General features: G+C 35.9%; 3 protein-coding genes across 11 annotated transcripts in view; 1 reads left to right on the plus strand and 2 right to left on the minus strand.

Moving 5' to 3' along the window:
• Positions 1 to 205: 205 nt before the first annotated feature.
• Mttfb1 (mitochondrial transcription factor B1) lies at positions 206 to 2,173 on the minus strand. Its single transcript, XM_076777361.1, has 3 exons — positions 1,394 to 2,173; positions 1,163 to 1,316; positions 206 to 484 (listed from the first exon to the last, which is right to left on the minus strand). Exons 1-3 carry the CDS (start codon positions 2,022 to 2,024, stop codon positions 235 to 237), a joined length of 1,035 nt encoding a protein of 344 aa, XP_076633476.1. The 5' UTR covers positions 2,025 to 2,173; the 3' UTR covers positions 206 to 234.
• Position 2,174: 1 nt separating this feature from the next.
• Positions 2,175 to 2,999, minus strand: LOC143347812 (cytochrome c oxidase assembly factor 3, mitochondrial-like). Of its 2 annotated transcripts, none has more exons than XM_076777363.1 (3): positions 2,982 to 2,999; positions 2,523 to 2,601; positions 2,175 to 2,445 (listed from the first exon to the last, which is right to left on the minus strand). In XM_076777363.1, exons 2-3 carry the CDS (start codon positions 2,530 to 2,532, stop codon positions 2,177 to 2,179), a joined length of 279 nt encoding a protein of 92 aa, XP_076633478.1. In that variant the 5' UTR covers positions 2,533 to 2,601; positions 2,982 to 2,999; the 3' UTR covers positions 2,175 to 2,176. The 2 variants fall into 2 exon arrangements, with proteins under 2 accessions (XP_076633478.1, XP_076633477.1); XM_076777362.1 differs by having other exon boundaries at positions 2,906 to 2,995.
• Positions 3,000 to 5,435: 2,436 nt separating this feature from the next.
• The window catches only part of Fife (regulating synaptic membrane exocytosis protein fife), a 94,147-nt gene continuing 75,381 nt past the window's right edge, over positions 5,436 to 24,201 (plus strand). For all 8 annotated transcript variants that reach the window (XR_013080696.1, XR_013080698.1, XR_013080697.1 and 5 more), the window contains exon 1: positions 5,436 to 5,788. The gene's annotated coding sequence lies outside the window, so the exon portion shown is untranslated. The remainder of the gene's footprint in view (positions 5,789 to 24,201) is intronic.

The following is a 24,201-nucleotide window of genomic DNA, read 5'->3' on the forward strand; positions in this document are numbered from 1 at the left end:
ACGACGTACGTGTTATATCTATACATGCGGTATGTACGAATAAAAGTAACTATGCAAAACTCTGTTCTATATTACTACAATTGTTTGATAAAGTGTTAGTAACTTAAATAATAATAGCATGCTTTACTACGTGAGACACAATATCATGCATTTTATATTTATTAGCGAAGTTTGGTTATTTTTTTTAATAAAAATCCATACCATATATAAATTAGATGAGGTTTCCTTTATTTATTATTGCGGTTCTACATCACATTCAGTAATTTGTATGTCCATTGCTTGAGACGTTGATAATATTCGTCGAGATGCGCGATACTCATAAAATTCGATTTCTGGATGTTTATCTATTAAATATTTATATGCAGTAATAAGTCTGTCAATATTTTCTACCGTTAGAGCCATTGGTCTTGTTTTTGGATCTATATCAGAAAGTTTGTACATCATTTGACCTAATTCGGCTCGGCAATTTAATGGAAATAGCGTTCTAGAAAATAAATAGAAATTTAGAATTAGAATTTGAAGATAATTACCCAGAGATCGAAAAGGTTTTGAAAATAACTATTTTATAGAAGTTCTATAAATTAAAATTCTTTAAGAACAAAAATAATGGCGTTGCGAGTGAAAAAAGTTCTACTTTATGTCGTTATGGTTACGTTACGACAGAACCGTTATATCAATTATATATCGATTTTATATCGATTTCATTATATGAACTATTTTAATTAGTTAATTTATTTGGTATATATGTATATGTATACATATATCGGTTCTATTAATTTATCCACTATTAATAATGAAATAACTAAACAAATACTCATTTCTTAAACGTGAGTAGAAAAAAACTATTCAGATTTAAAGAATCGAAAGATTCGAGAGTTTCGAGATATTGTAACGTTCCGAATTCGTGCTTCAACCCACTTCGAAAATTAAGTTGTACGTATTTCTATTCAAACATTATTTATTAATCTCAAATAATAGTAAATTTATTCGTAAACGCGAAAATAATATAATCTTTATTTAAATATAAATTTATTCGGATAAAACTTTATTTGTTATTCACGAATAACTGATTTACTCGTAAAATCGAAGATTTCAAATAAAAATTTATTCGAATGGCGCTTAACTTTGTACGGAAATATATTTTTACGTAAATTTTACTTACTCAATGCCTCGTATACTATATTTTTGACGGAAACTAAAAATGTGACGCGTTACTTTTTCGAAAATTTTAAATTCGTGTTGCGTACGTGGAACAGATAGAGGCACAAACGATACAACACCGACATCAACTTTTGGTTTCGGAAGAAATGCTGTACCTATAATTTAAAAAAAAAACCATTTACATAGAATCTACACATTGACTGTAGTTAAAAAATTGTAAATTTTTATGTACCTGGTATAATAAAATGCAATATTGGGTGTGTCCAAGCCTGTGCCATAACAGATAATCTACATCTTTGTATATCTAATGGTTGAGCTATTAAACGCTCTGCAACTTCTTTTTGAAACGTTAATGTCATTCTAGTTCTTCCATATGCCCAAGGGCCTCTTTTCTCGGAAATGGCATGTAGCCACCGTATTATTAAAGGCGTTGATACATTAAATGGTAAATTACCAATTATATAAATTCTTGGGCTTTTCTCTTCCCAAACTTGTGCCTTAGTTGTAGGAAAAAGATTATCTAAATTTGTTCTCATGATATCATCGTAAATAATATCCATTTTACCATTAACTGCTGCAAAAGCATCTGCTAACATCTCTAATGTTGGTTTAAATCTTGTGTCTTTTTCTATTACAATTAATTTTTCAGGGTGCTGTCTTAAAATGGATCTAGTTAATCCACCAGGCCCAGGACCAACTTCTAACACATGGCAGTTGGTAAGTTTACCTGTTTTTCTAACTATTTTATCTGATAATTTTTCATTCAAAATAAAGTTTTGCGAAAGATGCTTCATTGCCTGTAGTTTATAGAGTTTCGTTACATTTCGTATAGTTGGAAGAGGCGGTAATCTTAGGATTTCCATTTTTCCTTGCTTTTATTTAGACTTTAAGAAATGGATACAAACTTATTACACGTTGTTTACGATTATCTGATATTTATATAATTTACAATACATTTGCATTAGTAACTTGTTTCTTTGTTTCCTTACTGTATATATGATTAATAGATAATATTTTAAGATACATTTTTTATGTCAACTACTGTTTCAGGTTCATTAAAATCATCTAAGAACGTTTCTTGTTTTACTGCGTATATAGTATAGCTATAAATTCCTATTACACCAAGTGTTAAGCCAAGAGCAAGAATACTAGTATTTTTACGAGTCTTTTGATATTTGATAGCTCTTTTATAATTTATTTCTTCCGCTCGTTTTAAAAGTAATATTTCTAAAGGTTTTAGTTTCTTGTGATCAACCTTTGGCATAAATTCACTCTCTTTTTGATCTAAACATAAAGTAAATTATTTCAGAAACAAAAACAATATTACAAAATATTATGTAACAAATAGGCTTGCCATTCACCAGCTTGCATTATAATAGTCTTCTTCTCCGTAAGATTTTGCAAACAGTCGAATTGTCTTTGCTAGTACTTTTTCCGTCACTGTTATCAATAAATAAAAATAAGTTTAAAACACATTTTTGTAACCTACAAATATGCACAACATTCGTTGTACTTGATTATTTATTGTTTAACCATCTAAATTTTTATATGTGTATATATACTGTAGAATATAAGGTTTACTTAATTAATAATCAAATGTTTTAAATTGTAAATTTTAGAATTTTACATAAAAATATTTAAGTCTTCTACGAATTCAAGAAGTATGTTGAAAGAGTAAACAAAATTGTGCTTTTTGGAATTATTATTTTAGAAAGTACGTTAATAAAATTTATTATATATTTACCTTTTGATTACAAAATAAAAAAGCAATATAGATAAATTGCGAGAGATCTGTGATATACGCGTTCATGCGTTCTTACCTCGTGCAAGCGTGTTCCTAAAGACTAGTTTCCATGGTTTTTGGAATTTTATCTAGTTACTTTTCAATCTATGATCGTTAATGTCACTGCGAGGCCATTTAATACTTTTTTTACCATTATTCTTTTAAATTTCTTATTGAATAAATAGGAAAAATATGTACACTAATTGTTTTCAAATATTTCTATTCTGTCAAAAAATTATTCACGCAATTATTATTTGAATAAAATTAATATTTAGTGGGATGTCCTCGTTTTATAATTTCTGGAATTCTTTCTGGGATTCTACTATTGTTACAAAATAATTGTTGTCTATTTTTTACAATAGTTTTTGCAAACTATTTTGCGATTCACTATTGTTTGAAATGGAATGTTTATGAATTTTAATGTCTACTATATTACATAGCAACTCTATGGAATTTAAATCGAGGGGAAGATTTTTCTCTGAACCATTGCTTCTGGATATCTTTTAGCTATAGAAATCGGTTCCCCTTTCTTTGAATGAGATCTAATAATCCCGAAAATTCTGTCACTTGTCTAAATACTGGGAATAGATTAGTTCAATATCAAATATTTTAGAAAACCATGAACAGGTAGACGCCATCATTAAATATTTATTTTCCCCTGCAGTCGAGTCAAAGTAGAATAAATGAAAAGATGTTTGAGCTTTTGCAATGTAGCAATTTTTCCTCAATTTCTCTACAAGACATTTGTTAAAATTAGATTTACGAAATCCGTCAATTTGTCTATATTAAGTGGGCTTACAAAATGAACGACATTCATAAATAAAGGGTTTACAAATGCGATAACGCAAAAATTCAATCGGAAATAATAAAATACAGATTCGGGTCAAAATTGATCTATTTTACGTTTCAACGATAATATAGTTAGTCAGAAACGTGATCTGAATTGTTTTTGTATTGGATTCTCAGAAGGACAGAAAATGTTTTCGTCGACATTATGTTTACATCGACATGGTCAAGTCGTCGACATTTATCGGTAGGTGCAAGTTTGTTTCCACAAATTGACGGTTGTATAAGAAATTGGTATTTGTTCCGATTTGTTGCTACATTTTCTGTATTATTTCAACTATTTCAAGTATATACTCAAGTATACGAATGTTTATGTTTACAACATCCAACTAATGAAATATATATGTTAAATTGAAGCATTTGATAGACATAATATGTCACATATAACAAGGGATGGGTCTTAAGACTACGTAAATGAAATTAGAAAATAATTCAACAATATATACAGTTTTCATAATTATATTTATTCCAAACACGTACCAGAAGTAGGTTCACAATCTTGATTAGTTTGGTAAATTCAATTTCGACAGTCATTTTTTAAATACCTTTGTTCATTATCTCATCAATGAACACATGGTTTCCGACTCCATTAGATGCCATGCAGTTTTAAACTGATACTAACACACCATTATGTTTTATAGTCGGTCGTAGATTTTGCGGTTCTAGTCCTGTGTTTCGTTTTTTCAAAACACTCTTACGCCCATCGCTAGCAAAAACGATTTTACTTTATTCGGAATTATTTTTATAAATAAATTTTTCGGCGAATTTGAAATGTGCAATTATACTTTTCGTGCTAATAAGTGAGTATTCCCTATGAAGATCGTCAAGACTCAAGCTTTTCAAAACTTTCAAGATTCAAGATTTTCAAGACTTTCAAGACCTTCAGGAGTTTCAAAACTCAAGACTTTCAAGACCTTCAGGAGTTTCAAGACTCAAGACTTTCAAGACCTTCAGGAGTTTCAAGATTCAAGACTTTCAAGACTTTCAAGATTCATGTCATTCAAGACTTTCAAGGCATTCAAGATTTTCAAGAACTTCAAAACTTTCAAGACTTTCAAGACTTTCAAGGTCTTCAAGATTTAAGACTTTCAAGACACAAGACATCCAAGACTTTCAAGGCCTTCAAGACTCAGGACTTACAAGAATTCAAAGCTTCGAATCTCCACAGTTTCAAAAACTCTGAAACAGTTGAAACCGAAGACTTGGACAGTCCACGTTACTAACCTCGTAAATCGTCCACGTGCGTCTCCGGATCCCTCGGGGTCTTCCGTAGGATGTTCCTCCTGCTTCTGCCCGAGTCCCCGCTCCTTTTTACTCGGAGAGGGCGAGTTTGCGCCCTAAGCTGCTCGCGAGCGGAAAGAATAGCCCGCGCGTGGGTTAGAAAAGAGGAAAGACACCGTTCCGTGGTTCGTAGTGGAAGTCACGGCCGCGAGCGGGACGAAAAGGGTTGAAGGAGCGCAAAGGACGCAGGAGTGGGATGACGTGGGCGAAGGATGAAGAAAGGGGGGCTCGAAAGATAGGGTAGTCGAGGCTTTTTCGGCTGACGCGATAGAGGGGGGAAGGTGACGGGGAGTCGTAAGGAGAGGTGAGCCAGGAGAGGCAGGAGAGCTGGGAGAAACGGGAATCGGAGGGGAGGGTTCGGCTCAGTGGGAGACAGGAGACCCGGGCAGTGCAAGCCGGGCAGCCTGCCCGACGATATCGTCACCGTGGATTCTATTCTTTTTGTTTGATCCGGTCTCCGACGAAAGGTAGCCGCGCGAGTTTTCCTCTGGGCGTCCTTTGCCGCGGGCATGCGCGTCGTCTGTTTTTCCAGCGGAGGAACGCGTCCACGTCCGTGAGAACATATGTGTCCGCGCCCGATCGCCACGGCACGAGACAACAGAAAAAACCAGAAACAACCCTTGCTAGCTGCTTACGTCGACGCGTTCGTTGAAATACGAGCACGTGTGTCCAAACGGAGCGAAAGAACGCACGCACTTCCCCGCTTACAAGTAACAGGTTGGTTATTCCGGCTCTTCTAAACCCCTTAACGCTCGTGCCCGAGGCAGACTCGAGGACAGATACGGTTTTATAAACGATCCCAACGAATATAATCGTTCTACAGTTTACTACAACAGTCCCACATTATAAATGCAAGGTAGAAAACGCATTGTTACGTGGTCCAGAAGCAAATCCGACGAAGAGAGCTGATCGTTTTTGGCGATTTTAGAGCATTACGGGGTTGCAATCGCTTTCGCGCGCTTTTATCGACCTCTTTAATCGTCGTTCCTAGCGTTTGGCCACTTTTGTCGAGCTTTTCGGCCATACGGTCTGCTCCGCTGCACTTTTGCGCGTTCGGACGAGAAGCTTCTGCCCGGCGTATTCGTTTCTAGAGCCTGGAAACGGGACGATAACGTCCTGTGACGCACGATCGAAAAACGTTGGTTTTTCTTCTTTTTCCGAGCGGATCGGATTGCAGTTAACCGGAATCGATGGGCTCCGCGGGGAGTTCTTTCGTCCTTGGAACGGCGGAGTTAACGTGCACCGGAACCGTGGTTTTCCGTGGGAACCCAGCCACGCATGCAGCGTAATTTCGAGACGGATTTGATACCGTTTTAATCGACCGATTTCCGCCCCTATTTCCTCGATTCCCGGGAACGTTCCATTCTGGGCACGATCTATTCGTCCCTCGATCTCTTCTTGTACGCAAATGTCTTCACTACAGTCAAGGACAACAAGACGAGGAGCCTTATGTTTTTCTATATTTTATTGCAATAAGCGACGAAAGTGTGTAATTGATATATCAGTTAAATTCCACGTTCGATGAACTGTAAATACACTGAAGATTGTACGTAATTTCCGTTTTAAGGGACCATTCTACCTTGTACACAAGAAAAAAAGATGTTTCCTTGTGATTTTTTTTTGCGGGCTATTAAAGAGCGATTAATTCCGGGTTTTGTGAATATATTTATTATATATTTAACTATATTTATGAATTTTTGCAACGTATAATATCTATTGATTACGCAGTTTTTGTTGATCAACAAACAACAGTTTTTTGTCGAAAAATTTCACATATTCTCGAATTTTTTTCTCGAAAGTGGGTAGGATTTCGGGAGTATGTCTATTCACCAAAAATGATTGTAATTGGCCCCCGCAACCGAAAACAATTTTTTCAGAACAATTTGTAATCTTTCAATTTCGTCGAAAAATTTAGGCACCTTACCCTCTGTCGATTTTTCTTACAAATTCGTTTCTGATTTTTAATAATTTTGTTTGACGTCCTACAGAAAAGTTGTCTAATACTTTTTTGTAGGTATCTATGAGTTCTATTTCCGAACTAAATTTCAATGAAATCTATTGACTATTGTGGTGGTTATAGTTGTTTGAATATTGGGCCATTTTTATTGGGTTTTTCTCATTTTGCGGTGTCAAGGATCAACTTTTCGATTATTTTTAGAATTTCTACATATTCTCTACTAAAATACGCGTTGATTGCTTTTTTAAACATTAAAATCGTCCAATCCGTTCAGAAGTTATGACGTTTTAAAGATTTGCATGAAAATTCAGGCAGACATTTCTGGCCAGAAATTATATTTTCGGTAAGGAATTTTTTTCTCGCAAGTGGTTAGGATTTCGAGGGTATGTCTATTGACTAAAAATGATTATAATTGACCCCTGCAATCAAAAATAATTTTTTCAGAATGATTTGAAATGTTTTAATTTAATTTTTTAATAACTTTAACGAAGCCTCAATCAAGAAATTTATATTTTTGATTTTCGTCTTATTTTGGCCTCTAGAATTTCCCACTAAAATTTTTTTCCAGGGGTGGGCAAACACCCTGTATATAGATGAGTTTGGTTATATCACGAACTAAGATATTTTCAAAAAAAACGAAAAACGGCACAACGGTAGTTATTTTACGAAAAGGTATAGAATATTTTTATATATTCGGGTGCTTTTTGTTAAAGAAAAGTGTCTTATCATTTCTGTCTTGTATCTTGGAACATAGAAAGGGGTAGCGAGTAAAAGAAAAAGAAAGTCATATTGCAATATTATCTCATTTCAAATTTATTCTGTGATAAATAATATGTTACAGAAATACATTTATTTTCACCCAAACTTCGTTTCTATTATTTAAATTATATCGTGTTTAGTCTTATAAAGAAGTCTTATAAATGTAGTCTTTTAAAGGAGTCTGCACACCATGAAGTAAACGTAACACGGCCATAAAAATCACTTTACTGGCGATTAATGGTCGCCTGTTAAACGAAATCTAATACGTTCACCAACTTGAATCATTTTGTAGAAGCGCGATCGAAACGATTTTGCCATTCTGAACATTTATCTTCAGGTATGAAAAAAGTTATTACTTAAGTTGGGCTAGGTCTGTAGAATCCAAAGCAAGTTTTTCCAAACAGCAACACGACTAAAAAGTATCGATTTCTATACTTTTTGGTTACACAACAATTATTATTAAAATTATCGACAGGCAGAAACATCTTTTTTAGTCGCGTTTGAGTAATCAAATGTTTTAATTCACGTTGTAATCGAACTACTGGTAACAAATGTCAATAACGAAAAACGAACTATAGTAGGGGAAAGTAGAATAAAATTTTCCTCGTCGATAATTGTTAAAATTTCGTCCACTTGTATATTTTTCTTCTTTTCTTTATTGTCTTTGATCACGATTCGCCGAGCTTGGTTAATTAATTACGGAAAGAACGTGGCGGTGGTTTTCCACGCGCGTTTTCTTGGGTTTTATCAGCACTGAGATCGCGCTAAAAATTTACTTGATCCTTGATGGGCATTTTCATACGTTTTATGGGTGCGAAAAGTTTACGGTGCATCGGTGTTACGGGCGAAATGAAATTTTTCCCTTCGAATTTTTTCAACGGTCTCGCGCGAAAGCGTTCCACGCCCGATCCGATTTTAATTTTCGATATGAAATTTTTAACATGCTCCAAGATTGGATTTCTCCATGGGGTTTGCGCGCCAAACTCGAATTCTTTATTCGTTACAAACGCATAGCTATCTTTTTTTTCTATATTTCTATATCGAAATATCTTCATATTCGATTTTTTTATCTAAGAAATTCGAGTGTTTCTTCAGTGTGTTGAGATCTTTATTATTTAGTAATCACTCGATTATTCAATTTGAACAAATTTGCACGTATTTTTCCTAAAAAAAAATGATGAGAGATGGCTTAAAATTTCGCATTCTACGGTATAATCCCCCCTTAAACGGGCGATGCAGATTCGCGGGGCGTAAACGAGTCGTCGAAAGGCGGTATGGAAATACGGTTCTCATGTCGACAAGAAATTGGTCTGGCACTTCCGTCGAGACGACTCGTTTGCAGGGAATATGTAGTACAGTAAACGAGAACTTCAAATTTACAATCTCGAAAACGCAAGTTAATCCGACTCGGCTCAACTTAAGAGCAAACCTTGCGTTCTCATACACTTCTCGCGGAAACTTCGTTGCTTCTGTTCCTTTGCTCGCTTCTGTGTCTATGGAGAAGTCTCCGGGCGGATATTCGACGCCATCTCTTTCTCTCTTTCGACGTTTCTATCGTTCTCTTTCGCCGAAGCAGGGCGACAACTGAGCCGGAACGTTTCCGCCATTGTCTCGAGCAATTCTTCTAAAAGCGTCGCATCGATGACGACGCTAAAAGGAAACTGAAATCTCGCGCCTTACTTCTTTCATCTAATAATAAACAGTGCTGGCTCCTTTCTACCTCGTCGTCTTCCATACAATATTCGAATCATATATAGAAACAAATAGGAAGACAATCGTAAAAAATACTGATCATCGATTATAATTTATGAAACTCAATTTGTATTTCCAAATTTACCCCAACGCTGTTCGTACTTTGAAGTCTGAGTTTGTCTCGAAAATATTAAACAATATCGCATAATATATGTTTCGTTTAAACTACGAGTAATAAAAAAAGAAACAATGAGTGTTAGAAGTGGGAAAGGAGTTTCTAGTTTCAAAGTCCACGATTGCCATTATTTCGATCGCCATTACGATCGAGCCTTACTTCTTTCACTTAATAATGAACAGTGCAGGTCCCTTTGTGTCTAGCCTTCTTCAGCTTCATAAAATATTCGAATCATATACAGGAACGAATAGAAAGACAATCGTAAAGATAAATCAATTTGTGTTTCTAAATTTACACTAACGTTGTTCGTACTTTGAAATCTAAGTTTGTCTCGAAAATATTAAACATAAATTCCTTTAAACTACGAGTGATAAAAAGGAAACAATGGGTGTTAGAAGTGAGAAAGGAGTTTCTAGTTTCAAAGTCCACGATTGCCATTACTTCGATCGCCATTACGATCGAGTCTTACTTCTCTCATTTAATAGTAAACAGTGCAGGTCCCTTTGTGTCTAGTCTTCTTCAGCTTCATAAAATATTCGAATCATATACAGGAACGAATAGAAAGATAATCGTAAAGACAAATCAATTTGTGTTTTTAAATTTACACTAACGCTGTTCTTACTTTGAAATTTGAGTCGTCTCGAAAATGTTAAACATAAATTCGTTTAGACTACGAGTTATAAAAAGGAAACAATGGGTGTTAGAAGTGGGAAAGGAGTTTCTAGTTCAGGCACGTACGATGTTGAAAAGTCCACGATTGATGAAATTAGAAATTGTGAGAGATTGGAAACTACTGTTTAGAGTTTGTTGGGAAACGTTATCTGTTCCATCCGTTGTGCATTGATAACGGAGCGAGTCTCTTGTCCCAGACATCTGTTTTAGAGTTTAGCGGCTGCGGTTTCTCCTTCGATCGGCCAACACACTTGACGTCAAAGGTGATACCGTCGTACTCCGTGCTAAAATGTCGTGATATCAGTGCGTTAAGATGTCAATATGTCGGCAACATTGACGTTGTCACGCGCGTTTGAGTTTATACCTTTAACGAGCGTTCTAAAGCAATACTATGTAACTTTCCGTTAATTTACGAAAATGTGAAAGTGTCAATATGTCAACGCGTCAAACTATTATATATTGTCGCGTATCGTTAGGAAAGTTTTCGGTTCGTTTGCGAAACCAATTACCTGGAGAAACATTTTTCGATCAGAGAAGTGCTCGAATTTCTTTAGAAAATGTTCACAAAGTGATTAAAAAAGAAATTGTTTTCAGTGATTTCGAAGGTCCAAAAAGTCCACTAAAGAAATACAAAGAAGCAATGTAAAAATTAAGTTTCCTAGAGTTATTTTAAATTTTCTTAATTCAATTTAATTTTTTGTACCGAAGGTCCGCCGTATTTAATGTGTACATTGATCGAAATAACATAATTTGACTTAAATATTCACTTTTGCTGGAACTTTGAAAAGTAAGTCAGCGACCTTTCTAGTACTGTTCATCGTCGCGAAAGTAAAAGTAGAGAAAAAGTGTTGGGAGGGCTTGTGCAAACGAAGCAAGTCCCTTTGGAACACGACTCCGAGGTTCACCGCCATTGCAGCCGGTTTCATCGTTGATCTGAAGGCGACGCGATGATACTGTTGATCGTTATCGGGTGTACAGTATCAGTGTAGCCTCGAACCACAAATAAAAGTAGTTAGAAGCTGGGCGAAATGTCAGAATAATTTTCAAGTATGCACTTTTTTCAATGATTTTTATCAAAAAGTCAAAAGTAAAAAGTTCTACGGGGACGACGTTAAAAAACTCTAACAGAGACTGATGGAAATTTCGTCGTCGATTAATTTTTAAAAACAGGGCAATCGAATTTATTCAATATAAAAGGTTACGAAACTTTCGGTTCGACCCGATATTCTGCGACACATTTTCCGATTCATTACGAGTTCACAATTCCTGATGAATATTCGACCTTCTCAGGGAATTGCCGTTATAATTTTCCACGGGGGTGTGTATTACCTTGGGTACTTATTGCAAGAAGGTCATTGGATGGCCTAGTTCCTCGTTGCGAGCCACGCGATCTGCTGAACATCCTCATCCATTTTGCCTTTTTTCTCTCTTTTCTCCGCGAGTACCACGGTTCGTATACTATTTCCTCGCAGGATAATAACAATAATCGAAAGGGAGCAAATCTCAGATCCTATAGTCTTGCAGACACGAGAAATCCTCGATCCTCAAAACATTTCATTTCTTGGAAGTTTTACCTTGGTGGAAGTTCGTGTCATATTTATACTGCTCGTAACCCTGAGTTATAGTTACGTCCGTGCCAGAACCAATGGAAAATGTAGAATGACATTTTTTATCTAACATCCTTTGTTATCGAGATGATCTTTGCACAACGGATTTTATTAGAACAGATAGTTGAATTGATTATTGTGAGTGGTGTGGATATGATTTTGAAAAAAATGGAAACACACAAGAACGTTGTATAACTAATTGTGATAGACTAATTTGACAGAGGAAAGATTGTTCAATATCGTCCCTAGGTTTCTGCAGCGAATGCGTTAAATATTTATAATATTAACAGTGTAAATATACCCATGGTGATACATAATTCGCAATTTATCACTAATCGTCTCGAACAGTAGTATTATGTGTTGTGTAAACTATGTTGTGTAATGTGACAATATACGTATAGTATACGCTAGATAATTTCCACTGCAGGACAAGGATTCTCGATCGTAAATATTTGAAAGTACTATAAATACGAATGAATAAGTTCGGAATGAAAATTAAGTAGAAGAGAACTATTTATGGTCGGACACATACAGCGACATCGTGACATTTAATGAATCATATCGACGTAAGTCACTCGAGTTTAATTTTTGTTAGTAGTGATGAATTTGGAAATTTTGTCTATATTAAGTAATTTAATTAAAATTAATTAAAATTAAATTTAGCGACGTTGCGGTTACATAACGGGATCAGGATTGTTATAGATCCTGTCATTCAAATCGTGTGACTGGTCGATGAAGAAATACGCGAAGCCAAATTTAAACGTGATTTAAATGTTAATTAAACTGTTATCGGTGTATATCGGTGACTTCGTTTCAGTTCTCCAAGTTACGCAATCATTTAACCTTTGGATAAAATTTATAATAAAATTGTCTTTTCTGTACGAAAATAAAATAGACTTTATATGACGAGACGCAAAAAAAAAATATTATAAACCAATAAATCACATTTCAAATCAAGATGAAGATTTTTGTGTCATAAGTTATTACGTTATTAATTTTATTTGTAGGACTATAATGCGCTTAGTGTACTTGTCGTGAAATTAAAGAATTATTTATATTTAGCGAGCAAAGTTGTAATAGTATTTTAATGATGTCGGATGGAATTTAACGGGTACAGAAATTCGCGTTCGATCGATTGAGCAAACATTACGAGTGTTCCCTATAAAAAAAAAAAGGAAATCGCGAAAATAAATTTTAATATTTCCGAAACTAGGGCCAACATAAAATTTGTTCCCAGGAAAAAGTTGTTCCGAATATCGGGCTTTATAACATAAAAATCATTAAAAGTCGTTAATCGACAGGTTGTCGAATAATGTAATTAAACGTCGAATATCGTATCGGTGAAATTATTAAATATAAATAAAAATTCAAATAATTATTTAACCATCGGAAAATTTAATTCACGGCGGGACGTTTATCGAAAAGATCGGTGAATAAAAAGGGAGGCAATAAATTAGCAGGGGGTAGTTCCATCTTAGCCGCGATTCGAATTGCTCGTGAAATGAAACGCGTAGCAATGCCATAACTCGCGAACGATATCTCGATGCAAATCAGCACGACGATCGTCATCGGCTGTCGACGACAGAACAACAATTTCGCACGGGTGATTACTCGATCGGAAAAGCTGTTGGAGGATCTCTCTCTTCTTTGCTCTCCTGAAGGATACGACGATCGATAAAAAAACGCGCTTGCGTTTCCTATTTCTCCGTAATATGGACGCGAACATGATGGTCGGTTGACCCAGTTTTGGGTTCGAGCATCGGCTTCAGACTCACCTCTGAAATTAGGCTACAAATAGAGAGGAAGAGGCTGGCCGCGGAACTAACGATGCGAGCGAAACAAATACCCGCGCCACTGGAATATCGGTTATTCGCGCTTCGGGACAAATTTTTACCCCCTAAATATCCATTTTAATTTACAAGAAAATTCCTCGAAAGCCTGCAAATGTTCCTCAAGGTCCTAAAAATAAACAAAAGTCCTCCCAGAGATCGGTATTTTCGTTTTACTGGGTGAAAGTTTTGGGTGGAATCTTCGAAACGCTTCTCTCAAGGAGATCCCTAAAAGTTTCGAGTCCTCGATCTCTTAGACTACTTTACAAATGGATTCGACTCGTTTACACTCGTCATTTCAATATTTAATATTTTTTTTTTATATTAGCGAACGATAAATAGTGGACTTTTAATTATCTAGCGAAGGACTAAGGCTCTAAAATAAATATTTTCATTATTTGTCGTATCACCAATGTGATTTGTCAAACTCTAAGGGGCGATTTCAATCCCTAAATATGAACATAGGTCGAAGATATTTTCTTAATGTTGCATCTTTCTTCCAGTAGCTATAGCATTCCTTTCAAAACTCTCTAAATGTCCATTCTACTATTCGTGAAAGGGTAGTAATCCACTTCCAAAGCACAAACGGAAAGCACTTACTTAAAGTTCCCGTTCGGTTGAAATAACTTCTAGAAACCCAATCTCATCTAATTCCTGGTAATAAAGCCAATTTGCACGCTTTTGTACAACGAAAGAACAGAGCATCTCCCAAGATCTTTGGGCCTTGTTTCTATATCCTGCATTTGCATCAAAGCTTTAAGTTCCAAAAGACCATACCTGTGTTTTTGTTCGTTTACATCGCGTTTAGGTTCCTTTAATTTAATTCCAAATAATTTTTTAAACGTACACTATTTAATTCTGTTTAAATTTGTTCGTACAAGGAATGGCCACGTAAAAGAATAGATTTGTTTTACAATTACCTCGTCAATGTTAAAATGTGTTAATTTTAATATATGACTTTCGCAAGGGATTAAAACAACCGATAGTAGAGGTCTTGAAGCCATAAATTAGGTGTTGTAAAAGTTATAACAAAAAAATTTGACAATTTAAGTAGTACAGTCTAATACAAGTGCCACGCGTCTGCCCAATTACCGATCCTTACTACTAGTTTGCTCGTTGAAGTATAGATCAATTAGTATAAAATAATTTAGATTTCAATCTTATTTTCCATCGTGTGTCTATTCAAAGGAGTCAAGCCACGCTATTAATACAATTTATCATCAACTTTTATGGATAAAATTATTATTTATAATGTTGATCACATTTTGTCCGCAGTTTACTTGACAAATGTCCCTGCTCGATCGATTTCTTATACAATTTTCCGTCCGTGTTTTTCTCCTTATTTTTATCACAACGTTCTCATAAATTATTTACCGGAGTATCGAAAAATCTAACCTGACGCGAAAAGAACCGAATCAAGGAAATCTTTATTTAGAACGCGCATCGAAAGTTATTTCTGAATTTCACGAAACACCTGTGCATCGAATATGGTAATTACATACGCATTAATATTAATGCCGTTTCTGTGCCATTAGTAGCAATTATCATCTCATTTAAAGGTATTCGATGCGTAGTTTGTCACAAGGTCTGTTTAACCTTTCTATCTTTTCACTCTTTCAGCAAAACAGAAGCGAACGATGTAACGTATCCTAAATCAATATTATCTCTTTCCATCGAGTCGAGTATCATCAGTGCAGCATTTGTAGCACACGGGTATCGTTTCATTTTGCATAGAAATATTCTGAATTACACGTTTAACTTCGCCAAGGATTTTACTTAACACGTGATACGTCAGAATGGTTGAAATATGAACCTGGTGCGGGTCGGCCTCCTTTTTCTCGCTATAATCTATGCGGCTAGCATCGCAAAAAATATACTTTTCACTTTCATCGCTGTATCTGATCGCGATAGAAGGGACGTACACGCGTTACGGGAAAAATATTGACGGTGGAACGTTCGAAAGTTTCCAATAAATCGTTATCGTGGCACAGAAGCGAGTTATTGATCAGGGTGCTGAGAATTTTCAATGCTTCTCAAAAACCAGCGTTCTGCAATCGACATTACATAACTCAAGTTAACTGGACACGATAATTGAATCGACAGGCAATAAATGCGAAGATGGTATAGTTACGCAACGAATTATACTATTAGACCATCCAATAAATCCGTGTCGAGTTTTAAGTCTTAAGACAATATTTCAAAAATACAATTTTATTTCTTAACAACACCTTTTCGTTGGATAGTTTAATTTCTTTGATAAATGAATCACCCTCGAAATTTAAAAAGAATTCAATTTTTTATGCAACAAATTATACTATCAGATGATCCCATAAATCAGTGTCGATTTCAAGCCTTAAGACAATATTTCAGAAATACAATTTTATTTATTAAAAACGCCTTTTCGTTGGATAGTTTCATTTCTTCGATAAATGAATCACCCTCGAAATTTAAAAAGAATTCAATTTTTTATGCAACAAATTATACTATCAGATGATCCCATAAATCAGTGTCGATTTCAAACCTTAAGACAATATTTCAGAAATAGAATTTTATTTATTAAGAACGCCTTTTCGTTGGACAGTTTCATTTCTTCGATAAATGAATCACCCCCGAAATTTAAAAAGAATTCAATTTTTTATGCAACAAATTATACTATCAGATAATCCCATAAATCAGTGTCGATTTCAAGCCTTAAGACAATATTTCAGAAATAGAATTTTATTCCTTAGGAACGCCTTTTCGTTGGACAGTTTCATTTCTCCGATAAATGAAATAACCTCGAACTATAATTCAAAGTTTTTTCTCGGCGATTGTCAGGTTTATCTTTCGTTTTGGACGCGCCTCGGTGGGTTTGCAGCCCGTGTAGGAATAAATAAATACGAAATCGACGAGTTTGTACGAAGACGGTAAAAACCAGTGTGAAATATAGCAGGGGCAATTTGGTGCGAGGCGAAGCGTAGGAGACTGTCGGCAGTAGAGAATGTACTTTCGAACACCTGTAGCTAGATCGATCGAGGAAGCCTTACCCTAAAGCGGGACACGGCGGGCTCCGCCGGAGACACTTGTCGTCGCTGGAAAAAAACTTACATCCCAAACAGATTAAAGTCCCCAGTCGGAGGATCGGTTTGAAACGCGTTTGCCAGTCCGGCCCGCTGTCAGTTTTTTTTTTTTTTCACTTCCTCCCCTTCCGCGAAGATGGCTACAACGGATAGGGTTTCGGACACCTGTAGCTATATCGATCGGTCGAGGTCGGTCGAAAGTCCTCGACCTCGAAACCACCCCTTCGTCGGCGGGATTCGTGGAGGGGAAGTTAAATTCAATCCTCTTACCCTCCTGCTCGCCCACATCGACAGCAACTTCGTCTTTTCCGCCTCCTACTTCGAGGAAATTTAATGTTTCGCTGATCAACCAGACCGTGCATTAGTCGCACGACACGAACAAATGCGCCCCCGGGTTAGGTTTCGATTGGCTGGAGGATCCCGAAGATAGCAGGGCTATTACGTTATTGCCTTTAAAAGGGTGTACTCTAGCGGTAATTTGGAATTTTTTCGGGAGACGGTAAAATATTTTTGCATCAAATTTTACCGCTCATATTTAGAACTGTGTCCGGCAAATACTCACAATTTTTCCCGTAGAAAAATATTCAACATTTTAGAAGTTACGTTAATCTTTATGAAGGTCCACCAAAAATGGAAAAAACAGAAAGCATTCGGTATGGACGTGGTTATAGCTGGATCAGAAAATATTGAATAATAGTCATTTGTCTACAATTTGAAACCAAAGAATCTATTCTTTCTATTTTTTTAAAATAATCAGATTCTCTAGTTTCTTATCATTCACCTATAAATAAACGAATTGTTTCCTGGGAAATATTGAAGAAAAAGATGTATTTGAGCTTATAATTATTCACAACACCGTAAACGAGGATAATTGAAACGAAATATTAACGATCTCACGGACAGCAAAATGAAGTTAGGTTCACGAGTAACCACGTAACAAATAAATATGTTTACGATCGTAATATCGCCAGGCGTATCAGAGCTGCAATAATGTTATGGCAATAGGGCCAGGGGATCACGTAGTCGGTTTCGTTTGCAAATAACCGCGCGTTGGTAAGCGTGTCAAGAAGCAAAATAACTTTCCGCCTCGCTCGGGAGCGATCGCCTACGAAAACGCGGGCTGATTATGCATACGGGAAACTTCGATCGGGTATACGCTTGAATACTCGATAACTTTCCGCTGATACACGCGCGACGTGTTATAGTCGGTATTTGGTCAAATAAACCACGCTAGAGTAATCGCGTTTTCGTTCAAACTGTACCTCTGCCTCCTATAATACGTTGAAAAAAGAAAGAAACAAACGGCAACATATTTACTCCAGCAAAATATTTGTCAATGTTTCATTGAATTTTTGGTTTCATTGAAACCAGTTCTGAAATACAAACCAATACATACGACAACGTACGTTTACGGAATTTTGTAACCGATTTGTTTGCGTTTGGAGACACGAGACGACTCAAAATATCAAGGAGTTTGTATATATTTTTGATATAAGTATTAAAAAAAAGTATCATATAAACATAGTATCACACTGTTAGCATTTCGTGTTCTTGTTATAATTTCTTTAATAAAATTTTCAAGGATCCATGCTTACATAACATGTTTTTGCAATTTAGACTCCACAGGATTCGAGCTGCTTTTCTTGTTTAAACCGGTGTTTCTTTCAGGGCCAATATTTTTCCTTTATCGGGGGTTTACACTCGTTGAGCAATTAATTACAGAACTTTTGAAAGGGAAAATATTTGTAAACGCAACTTGCACGCTCCACTTCTTCCTCGAGATGCTATCAGTTGCGACCCCGCGAGTCACGCGATATAGAGATCGAAATCTTTACGCTAGATCCTCGAAAAGGGCTGTCCCTTGGTCCTTCGCGATCGTAACTTTTCAATGAGTTAAGCAAACGCGTCGGCCACAAAGCACGTGAATTCACCGACTGCGGCTTATCGGGCACGGATCGAACCTTCGACCCTCCGTTGACCCTCCCCGATCGTTTCTAACATTTTTATGACGGCTTTATCGTGCCCAGACGCCCTCCTCCACGGTCTTTGTTGCGCGCGATTTTATCTGATCCGCTAGTGTGCCCTGCTTGCCCTTCGATTTTTGATACCCTTGTCGCGCCTCCCATTCTCTTCGTCAGAACAACACTTTATTCAATTGCAACGGCTTCTACGGAGTGTACCACTTAACTGGAACACCCTAAATATCGCAATTGGTTTTTATTTCAGAAAATAATACCGCGTGAAGACATTGCTCTCTCCGAGTGTACGAATTTCACTGGCAATAATTTTTCTTTCGTATCTCTCAAGATTTCAAGATCATCGACACTCTTTTTAAAAACGATTCGAGCACTTTAAATATTGTAATTGGTTTTTACTTTAGGAAATATTGCCACGCGAAAACATTGCTCACTCTGAATGTACGAATTTTATTGGAAATAATTTTTCCTTCGTAACTTTCGAAATTTCAAGAACATCGATATTCTTTTACATACACTCGAACACTTTAAATATTGTAATTGGTTTTTATTTTAGGAAATAACGCCACGTGAAAACATTGCTCACTCTGAATGTACGAATTTTATTGGAAATAATTTTTCCTTCGTAACTTTCGAGATTTCAAGAACATCGATATTCTTTTACATACACTCGAATACTTTAAATATTGTAATTGGTTTTTATTTTAGGAAATAACGCCACGTGAAAACATTGCTTACTCTGAATGTACGAATTTTATTGGAAATAATTTTTCTTTCGTATTTTTCGAGATTTCAAAACCATCGATATTTTTTTAAACAGACTCGAGCACTTTAAATATCACAGTGTTGCAGAAATATTGCTTTCATTAGGAAACCCGTTAGAATCTCCCTAACGGTCCCCATCAATCGTTTAACGTGGTTGTTGATCTTTTGGATCTCTCTATTCGTTATAAACTCGAGGACTCGATTCGTTATTTCCGGATGTATCGAATTTTTGTAGTCCGAATTTCCATCTACGTGCAAAGAATTCTAAGTCTCTTTCTACGTCAGACGATGAATCTAGAACTCCGTATAGAAAGCAGACTCAACTTTTGGCATTTAATATTAGGCTGTTTATTTTAAAGGTCTATGGAGTAGATCGTTAAAAAGGTATTGAATTTTCAAGAAAAGTTGTCACACAATTTTATGAACGCGAGAGAAACGTGCAACTTTTCAATTCATAAATTTTCCAAGTTCATTTTTCTTTGATAATTTAGTAGAAAATTAGGTGAAAAAATACCGAGGAGGTTATTTAAATAATATTGTGCTGTACAATTAATGTAATCAATTAGAATTTTATAAGGAAATCCGAAATGTCTCAAACAGTTCCTGTTTTATGCCAATATAAACTAAAATGGAAAATTATGTAGAAGAATTATACTAGTACGTGATGGATACGATCTATTTGTAATCTTCCTATGTATCCTAAGAAATTAATCGAAGAAAGAGTGATGTATAAATCTATTAGTTTCGTTGTACATCGTTTGTCCACGCACGACCAACAGTATGTCCTTGGATTAATTTACTGGATCATGCTTGCAACCCTAACATCGTTACGAGAGATGCATTATCGGCTAATAGGAGCCACAGATGTAACGGTTTATTTCGTGATCTGTCGATACAGTGCTCCGAATAATTGTAAACTCGCTTTACCTGAATATTTGTTCTAAATTTCCAAGAAACAACCGATCCTGTCAAACATTTTTTGCAGTTGCCAAGTTTCGTTAAAAACTAATTTCTATCAAATATTTTTAACTGTTGCACAAATATTATTTAAAATTTTCATTAGTGAACAAATAAAACTCGTGAAATATTCTGTTCTAAAAATCTTAAGACTTTTAATAGAATTCGGAGCGCAGATAATCGCGGAGTACAATTCAAATTCCATTCGAATAGTTTATGATGAAGCACGTGGGCAGTCGTAACACTCGAATAGCATAACAAGGACGGACTATTAATCGTGTTTTGCCAGGTAATCGTTTCCTTTTAAACATCTCGTTCCGTTGTGCAAAGGCAGTCAGCCTTCGCGAGAGACCGCGACGGGCGACGTTTTTCTGTTGAAACAGGAAACAACGGGCGGTTGAAAAAACAAAGGCGATGCAAAGTTGAGCATTTGTCGACTGGGACGATACATTTCACGCGGACGAAAAATACACGTACACGAACGAGCAATCGCGCGCAAGTGACGCGTGTAATGCTTTTGATATTTGATACGACGCACACGCAAGAATAAAAAGCTTCGTCTGAATACGTATTATTTTCAGCCACGTAGAATATTGAACAAGGAATTCGAGCGCCAACGAACGATATCGATATCTTTAATTTAGATTCGTGTTTGAATTCTGATAACGCTCAACACCGAGCCGTACGATTTCGAAATTTTCTTTCGTTTGACGCATTTCTTTAACAAAAATTTCTAACAAATCGTTGAAACATTGCGGTCTGGACCGGAATATCCCCTTAACGCACCAGCGCGTTAAAAGCAGACAAGTTCCCATAGTTGGGGCAATTTTAGCTCTTTTTTTTCATCGCATCGGCTCTCGTAAACTAGAGAACTACAATAAGAACACCGGGGAGGGGGTGAAACGAGGACAATTAATTTCGTTCGACTGCAATCGTTTCAGAGACGAGCAATTAAAAGTTAATGGGTGTCTTCTTTCTCTGTTAGTAATTTTCTAGTACTCTGGATTTAAATATAGTCTTGTGTAAAATTACCTGGAATAGAATCGGCTAAATGGACTTCGTAATGGGTCGTTTGTAGTCTGCTACCGAGGATCCACCCACGATAGTGAAGCATATTTAAAATCACTCATTACAGAAAAAGGTTCCCCATTAAGCAAAATTGTAATACTACAAACATAAAATTCCAAAGAGAATTTTATTTCTTCTAACAGTCAATTATTTTTATTTTAATAAAAGATATAGATGTTTCAAAACAGACAAAAGAGATTTATTAGTTTACTCTCAAAGGAACTTTTCTTATTTGTTTCATATATCAGTTAGGGGTTAAAAAAATAGCTTCAATATCATATTATTTGGGAAAATTGATTAAATTTAGAAAATAATGTCAAATTAAAATTTTAAAGGGTGTCTTTATTTTTCGTTGGTAGAAATAGTCTTTAAAAAACCTTGTAATATATAGTGCTTCGACGAAATTAAATGAAACGAGCCACAGATGAAATCACTTGTAGCAATAAAGGCAGTTCCAACCGTTTCTGCGTTGATCAATCATTTTGTGTGACAATTGTGGTGTTTCTGGTTGAATCGTGGGTAAGGTTCGGTTGCAACAATGCGCCGCTGGATGGAAGCCAACTCAGGCTGAATGCTAGAGACGTGTAACGAGAAATCATGAATAGAGAAATTTCAGAAATGGTAATAGCGTTTAAATGATTTACTGGCCAGGATTCAAGTAGCCAATACGAGCTACGAAGACTGGAGTTTCTTCCCCGTAAATTCGCAACAAATCCAGCTCGTTACGCCGTGCGGTTTCCTTTGGTTTATGCAAATTCGTTCGAACGTTCATCGTTTGAATTACTATTACTGGGCTGGCGTGCATTTCGAGTTGTATTGTTTCGCGTGGAGAATTTACGGAACTCCTTTGACGCTTGTTTTCTTAGCTTCTGCGGCAAACCTAGCTTTGATGAGCTATGTGATCACGGAAATATTCTATCCATTGCAGTCGAAAGCACAATGTGATACGGGAAATCAGGATATGGGATCCTTTCCCCCCAATAACAACGATAGAATTTTTAATTCGTTTTTGAGTTATAAGATATTATTATACGTATTGCCGTGATATTTTCTCGCGAAGAATCGCAGGGTGCAATGAATGCACTATCGAATCTCGGATTGCAAGCGGTCTGGGAGTACCACTTGACGGAACCGCGACCCTGAGCAACCGCCACGCTGTTCCCACCGAGATAATTACATTTCCATTTTAATTAATACATCCGAAACGGCTTGACCTTCCGCACGGAACAGCCATCTCGATTTGTAGACCTTCCATGCGCGAAAAAGCCCCTATTCGCGTGGAAAAATTGGTTCACGGCGAAGGGTGATTCTAGAACTCTTCATCCCCATCATATGTTCACATTTCTAAATACAGTAAAATTCCGATTATCCGGTATAGTCGGGACTGGGACAATGCAGGAAAGTCGAATATGCTGAATAATTAGACTATACCTAGATATGGAGTGATAAAAACGAGGAATTGGACCATTTTTATAGGGGTCTTCTCACTTTACGGGGTTAAGGAACAACTTCTTGAACATTCTTAGAATTTCTAAATATTATCCAACAGAATACCCGTTGTTTGCATTTTGAAACATTAAAATCATCCAAGCGGTTCAGAAGTTATGACTTTTTAAACATACGAATGAAATTTCAGGGGAAAATGTCATATATGGACAGACATTACATTTTCGGCAAACAATTTTTTTCTCGAAAGTGCGTGGGATTTCGGAGGTATCTGTATTGACCAAAAATGATTGTAGTTGACCCCCGCAATCGAAAATAATTTTTCCAGAACGATTTGAAATCTTTTAATTTTGTTGAAAAATTTATCCACCTACATGAATTTTTTTCTCGAAAGTGGGTAGGATTTCGGGGGTATGTATAATGACCAAAAATGATTGTAATTGACCCCCACAACCGAAAATAATTTTTTTAGAATTAAATAAAAATTTTTTTTTTCGCCGAAAAATTTAGGCACCTACCCCCTGTCGATTTTTCTTAAAAACTCCTTTTTCATTTTTAGTAATTTTATTTGACGCCCTACAGAAAAGTTGTCTAATACTTTTTTGAAGGTACCCACGAGCTCTACTTCAAAAAAAAGTTTCATTGAAATATATTCACATTTGTAAGAGTTATGGCTATTTGAAAATTGGACCATTTTTATGGGGTTTTCCTCATTTTGCGGCATCAAGGACCAACTTTTCGAATATTTTTGCGATTTGTACATATTCTCCAGCAAAATACGCATAGTTTGCTTTTTTAAACATTAAAATCGTCCAATCCGTTCAGAAGTTATGACGTTTTAAACATTCGCATGAAAATTCGGGCAGACATTTTTGGCCAGAAATTATGTTTTCGGTAAGGAATTTTTTTCTCGAAACTGAGTAGGATTTCGGGGGTATGTCTATTGCCCAAAAATGATTATAATTGACCCGTGCAACCAAAAATAATTTTTTTAGAAAGATTTAAAAATTTTTAATTTTGTCAAAAAATTTCACACTTGCTTGAATTTTTTTCTCGAAACTGCGTAAGATTTTGAGGGTATATGTATTAATAAAAAATGATTGTAATTGACTCTCGCAATTAAAAATAATTTTTTTGAAACGATTTGAAATTTCTTTTCGCCGAAAAA

This window comes from Colletes latitarsis, chromosome 11 (genome assembly GCF_051014445.1).
Source record: "Colletes latitarsis isolate SP2378_abdomen chromosome 11, iyColLati1, whole genome shotgun sequence".
Taxonomy (NCBI): domain Eukaryota; kingdom Metazoa; phylum Arthropoda; class Insecta; order Hymenoptera; family Colletidae; genus Colletes; species Colletes latitarsis.